Here is a 6,266-nt window from a genome sequence, read left to right on the forward strand (position 1 = left end):
CAGAATTTGAATTTTATTTCACTAAAATGTTCATAAAAATATTTTATGTGAATGTAATGTTAAATTAATTCCAAAAAGTTTAACACAAACAAAAAATATGCACCTAATCAAATTATTACATAAAATTATAAAAACCTCAAATTTAGGAATTCTACTATAAAGACTCTTACATTGGAGGCAATATTCCATTAAGAACATAAAAATTTCATTCAAGTTCTTAAATAAGTACTCAAAAGTGGTGGTGGAAGTCCTTATTCAAGGACTCCCATTGGAGATGCTCTTAGTGATTCAAGACCGCTTCTTACTCGATCGACATGCGCAGGAAACTGTTCCGGGGACTGATGTTACAGAGTTTGTCAAGCTTCCACCTTCGTTTGAAAACGGTAGAGAGATGGGCTTCCAAAAGGTCCACTTTTGTTCGAAACTTGGAAACTACAGCTAAAACTGAAGGCACCGCCGCTCGAACTGTATTCTATATTATGGGGTCACACAATTGATCAACTTTCTAGTAAGAATCAAGGCGCACACATCCATTTCTTTCAAATATGCGATGATCCGGACAGTGCCGAGATCGGAACATTCATTCATCATCAATCATCCAACGCAAATACCATAAAAAGCAACATGGAGAAATAACAAACTAGACTAGATTAGACGAAATATTGTTCAATAGTGAGGCTGCAGACAACCAAATGAACAAAAAAACGCAAATTAAACACATCTAGGTCCTTCATATTCCACGAAACAAACCAACCAAAAGCAGCAGCCGCAGATCTTAAAAGGAGTTATGCCTATAACCATAATATCTGACCACATCTTGTCCCCAACCCTAACCTCCTATATCATCCTATCACAAAAAACACCACCTTCTGTCCGCAAAAGCATTATACATATCAGTCTTCAATCCCGTCTGCAGCCACCCCACAATTAACCCCGCTCCATTGCAAGGCAGGCGGGTTGCTTAGGCACGCTCACCCCTGATCCTCCTGGCAAGCTGGATATCCTTCGGCATGATGGTAACCCGCTTGGCATGGATAGCGCAAAGGTTGGTGTCCTCAAACAGACCCACCAGGTAAGCCTCAGCAGCCTCCTGCAGTGCCAGCACTGCATGGCTCTGGAAACGCAGATCAGTCTGCAAACACAAAATCCAAATAGAAATTGATGAATGCATTCACTTCCGAGGCACATAATCAAATCGACTTAACAAGTTACAAACAATAAATACCTTGAAGTCCTGGGCAATTTCACGAACAAGCCTCTGGAATGGCAGCTTCCTGATCAACAGCTCAGTACTCTTCTGGTACTTACGGATTTCACTGCACAAAACATTCCAAACAAAACATAATTCAGACTATGATCAAGAAACAACACCCAAAAACTTTAACAACAATGAACAACATAAGAAAGAGGATCAATTGACTTACCGAAGAGCAACGGTACCCGGGCGGTATCTGTGGGGCTTCTTGACTCCTCCAGTGGTTGGTGCAGACTTACGGGCAGCCTTGGTTGCGAGCTGCTTCCTGGGAGCCTTTCCTCCAGTTGACTTACGAGCAGTTTGCTTGGTACGGGCCATCTGCAAACACAGCATTACGAAGGTCAGCATATATTTAATCACAACCACCCCTTTCATTTTACCGAATTCTTACCCTCTATTTGTTCAGCCAAAATTATGCAACAAGTTTTCCAAGCAACCAAACATACCTTCTACAGATACGGATCAAGATCACGTTTACAGAAATCGAACTAATAAAATTAGGTTTTTCATTAATCCCAAATTATTTGCTAAACGAAAACCCCATAATATTTTCATTCAAATACGAAAAAGCCTAAATCATACCACTGAAATATCACAACCATGTCAAATCCCTAGATCTTCACATAAAAATACGATAGCAATGTAAAACCCTAAATCACAGACTAAATCTCCGATAATATATTTTTTTTTTTTTAAAAAACCCTAAATCCATATCAAAATCGAAAGAAAACGGAATCGAAAACGAAAAGCAGACCCTGATTCACGTAAGAAAAATTAATTAAATTTAAAACAAAATTCATACCTCTGCTTGATTCGCGCTCTGTTCGTCTCGGTCTTCTCCTTCTTCGAACGAACAAAAGTTTCCAACGTTAGACAGGTTAAGGCGTATATATAGGGTGTGATTGTAAAGTGGCTGGGGGATCGGACGGATGCCATTCAGTATCCGTGTGTTTTCTCTTAGTTGTATCTAACGGTCAAGGAGGGGCTTAGTTGTGTTTTCTCCCTTTGAATGTCCGGTTGTGATTTGATCTTACATTGGTGACGCAGATCGCTATTGACTAATAATGGATTCCTATTGGTCGACTTCTTTTCATATAGATGGGAAGTTGTGTAATATTTTTGTTTTAAAGGGGGAGTTGAATCAACGTTAGGTGGGAATTTTTAATTTTAAAGTTTATATTATAGTGTAGCTAGCTTGACATTTGAGACGGTGCGATTCCTTTGGAAAAGGTATAGAACCTCTATTCAAATTCCAACTCTCACGGATTCATTTTTTGTAGCATCTAATTCTGGGTTGAAATAATATTTGATTCGGAGCAGAAGTGCACAACCGTCTCATATAATACCGAGTTTTGTAGTGAGATATCAATTTATCAACAATGTGTTTGAAATAGATCGTGTATTTAAAAATAAAAATAAAGACGTCCTAAGTTCAAATTCTTTATGAACCAAACTACACTCATACTCCCCATTCGAGTGGGTTTGGAGATATGATTTATGTGTAGTGATGGCAAGTGTTGTAAACAATTACGTCTCACTCAGTTGTACGCGTTTTATGCAAGATCTAACCTTTGTAAAAATCCATTTTGCTTACCATTTTTTAAGGTCATCTCTGATATTTCGGAAGTCCTGTGCGAAATTCATAAAAAGTGACCCTTCTTATAAGACATCTTAAAAAAAAATTGAACAACGTATTGATGCTAAAAAGCAGTATCGAAATAAACTTTAAAACTAACTAACCGTCTGTTTCTAAGTATTATTAAATGTAAAGAAAGCTACAAAGTAATCATAGTACTTATAACTAACAATAAGTTCAATCTAAAGAAACCAAATAAATAAAACTTAAAAAAGTCTAGCATTGAAGTTTCACTTAAAGATGGCTCTTCGTGCATTCTTTGCTGCAAAATCATCAATTAAGCCTTCATAATCAATTTTGTCTAAAAAATCACTTTCAATCAATATCAAAGCAAGTCCATTTAATATTTCCTGCAACATGGTTGACCGCAAGTATGATTTTAATAACTTTAACTTTGAGAAACTCCTTTTTGCAAATGCAACGGTAACAGGTACAATCAACAAAATCTTGTATGCAATGCTTGCAATCGGGAAACAACACATCCTCTTCAAGTAGTTCAATATGTCAATGGATGTCTTTATTTCTTTTGGTAAATACTCTTGTAAAAGCTTCAACTCTACTAGTAATGCATCCTGTTTGGGCCTAAAATATTGGTTTGGGCCGAGATGTATTCTCAGCCCAGAAGGCCTAACGGAAAGATTACCGTGGATCGTTTAGTTCATGAGCTTCCTAACCTAGGTTGGTGAAGTCATGCTACGAGACGAGTAATTGAATCCTGGCACAATAAGGAGTCTAGGCAAGATATGGATAAAAGTGAATCCGGTTTGATAAAGGACTAGGTTCAAAGTCATAGTGAAAATAGGACTAGTCGAGATGGTGTTTGATGAGAAGAAGAAATCCTAATCCGAGTAGGGTTTTAACTCAGTCTAGAAAGTGCATGGTGCTATAAATAGAAGAGTTTGTGCATCGTTCAAGTCTATCCAATTCAACACACAATTGCATTGTGCAAATTCTCTCAACAACCTTGAGATTTTTTCCTTTTCCTTTTTTCGCCAACACACCTTCAGTTTAGATAAACATCACTGTGAAGGCAACCGGTGATATCTTTAATCGGCATAGATAGCACTGTCACCGTAAGACCAACCAGTCTCGCAGCATCTTCAGTCGGCATAGATAGCACTGCGTCCAGGGTGACTGGTTATCTATCCAAGTCTCGGTCGAGAAGGATTTCCGAATCCTTATTGGTTGAGGTCATTTCATTAGCCTTCTCGGCGAAGTGAGGTGTTACAGTTGATTAGGCTCGGCACATTGCACGCCGAGTTGGTTTATGATTGGATACTCTCAAGTGGGATTTAGAGTTTGGCGTTCCGACGGCTAAACCACGTTTATTGTTAAGACATATATCCGCTTTGAGTATTTGTGCCCTTACACCTTGGTGTCTATTCGACGTGAGTTTACTCTGACGAATACCATCACTGTGACCGAATCCGACGACGACGACGATTCGTGAACTTCGTAAGAATAGTAGCCTTGTCTTCAGGTTCGAGAACCTAAGAGGCTGAGACGTGTTCCTTCCTCGGTCGCAATCGCAAGACGAAGAAGTCGACCGCGCACCCAACTCAACATCAACATATTTTACTCCTCGGTCGAGCTCGGTCGACGAGTTGGCACGCCCCACATTTAACTGAAGGACGTAGTTAGCTCATAGATTACTCAGTCTGCGCGCCACGTAGGCTTAGTAGTTTTTAGGATCAACATTTTGGCACGCCTAATGGGACCCAGTGCTAAACTACGAAGTTCATGCCAATTGAAACACGATCGGTTAAAAAGAAAACAGCTATGGGAAATCAACAACCGATTTGCCAATTCAGAACATAGGACAAAGTGTATCACAGGCACAGAATCCCCTTAGTGCCGTGACACCTGAGTCCACAAGCGCGACTCGCCGAGAAAAGGAAGTTGGTCTCGGTGGTCAGCTTTGCAATCTAGAAATCCCTAACAAAAACACATGCGTTCTCAATGAAGGGATAGTGGTAAAGGCTCTGATCCACCAACAAGATCGTTTCTTCGAAGACGGCTGGACGAACAGTCTAGGGCGGTTGAACAGACGTTTAGTCGAGGAATCGATAAGCTGCACGACGTGATACGCAGTAACAGTGAGGTACAAAACAGATTGCTTGAAATACTAGTTAGCAAGGTCTGCGACGACAGGTCATTCGATTTTTCCCGGCAATTGCCACCAAGGAATAATATGTTGCCAGTAGTACAGGCCAAGCCAATTCCTACTCGGTTCAAGCCAATTGACTTAGAAAAGAAATGAGGATCGAGTAGCAGGACAGATGGACCCGACCAGAGGGTGGAAGTAACGTCCGTCGATATAACCGAGGTCCAGCGGATAATTGATTCGGCCATGAAAAAGGGGCTGAAGTTCCCTAAATTCATCTATCCATATCCAGCTTACATGGAACGGTTCGAATATCTTAAAGGTTTCAAAATTCCAGACTTTAATCTTTTCGCTGGAGAATCGTCTTTATCCTCGTTAGAACATATGGCTCATTTCACCGCGCAATGCGGAGATGTCAACAGTGATTTTCACAAGTTGCGGCTTGATGCGAAATATATAAGCACACAAATTAAACCCTCTTTTTGTCAATTGTAGTAAATAATGTAAGTAGGGATCGTTCTAGGCCGGGGATTAGGAGGGATTGCTAAATCACTTGGAAATTGACTTGAAAACGTAAAAACAAAGTTTAAAACACTAAACTAGACTCAAAGAATGCAAAACTATACTTTAAAATACTAAGATAAACAAAAAGATTCAAAACAGCAAATAAACACTCAAAACTGCCTTAAAAACACTTTCTGGGCAGTTTTGAACACCTAACACTAAATTGGACGAAATTGGGTTATGACTTAACTCAATACACTTAAAAACACAAACTAAAGTGATTACTGACTAATCTAACATTTTGAAATAAATGGGAGATTGGTTCTTGATGAATTTGAAAACAAAACAAACTTTGTAAAACAAAACAGATTGTAAATGAATTTGAATGAAACTTACGGATGGAAGGCTAGCTAGGAGGTTCTTCTCCACACATGTCACACTTGCATACAAAACGATTTCCAGTTGCTTTTCGATAAACTATGAATACTTAACGCCCCAAATTAACCGTGAATTGCACTAATTAACCCTCAGTTTTTCCACAAGTTATTAGGTTGGATGATTGCATACGACAACCCAAAACATTCCCTACAAGTTCCCTACATGAATTGCATAATAGAGATACAAGCAAGAATCATTAAGTTCTATGAAAAACATAAGCATTGACGAGGCACTCGTTACTATGATTTGCATGAAACTTATGCCAAGAATTTACTTAACGTGATTGTGACTAGCAACCTTCACTACTTGTGAATATAAGTTCATAACGA

The 6,266-nt window shown here is 39.2% G+C and overlaps 1 protein-coding gene across 1 annotated transcript; it reads right to left on the bottom strand.

Annotated features, from left to right (window-relative positions):
• Positions 1-633: 633 nt before the first annotated feature.
• Positions 634-2,191, bottom strand: LOC126628338 (histone H3.3). Its single transcript, XM_050297986.1, has 4 exons — positions 2,058-2,191; positions 1,425-1,573; positions 1,226-1,316; positions 634-1,132 (listed from the first exon to the last, which is right to left on the bottom strand). The coding sequence occupies exons 2-4, from the start codon at positions 1,571-1,573 to the stop codon at positions 962-964; spliced, it is 411 nt and encodes a 136-aa protein (XP_050153943.1). The 5' UTR covers positions 2,058-2,191; the 3' UTR covers positions 634-961.
• Positions 2,192-6,266: the final 4,075 nt, after the last annotated feature.

This window comes from Malus sylvestris, chromosome 1, assembly GCF_916048215.2.
Source record: "Malus sylvestris chromosome 1, drMalSylv7.2, whole genome shotgun sequence".
Lineage (NCBI taxonomy): Eukaryota > Viridiplantae > Streptophyta > Magnoliopsida > Rosales > Rosaceae > Malus > Malus sylvestris.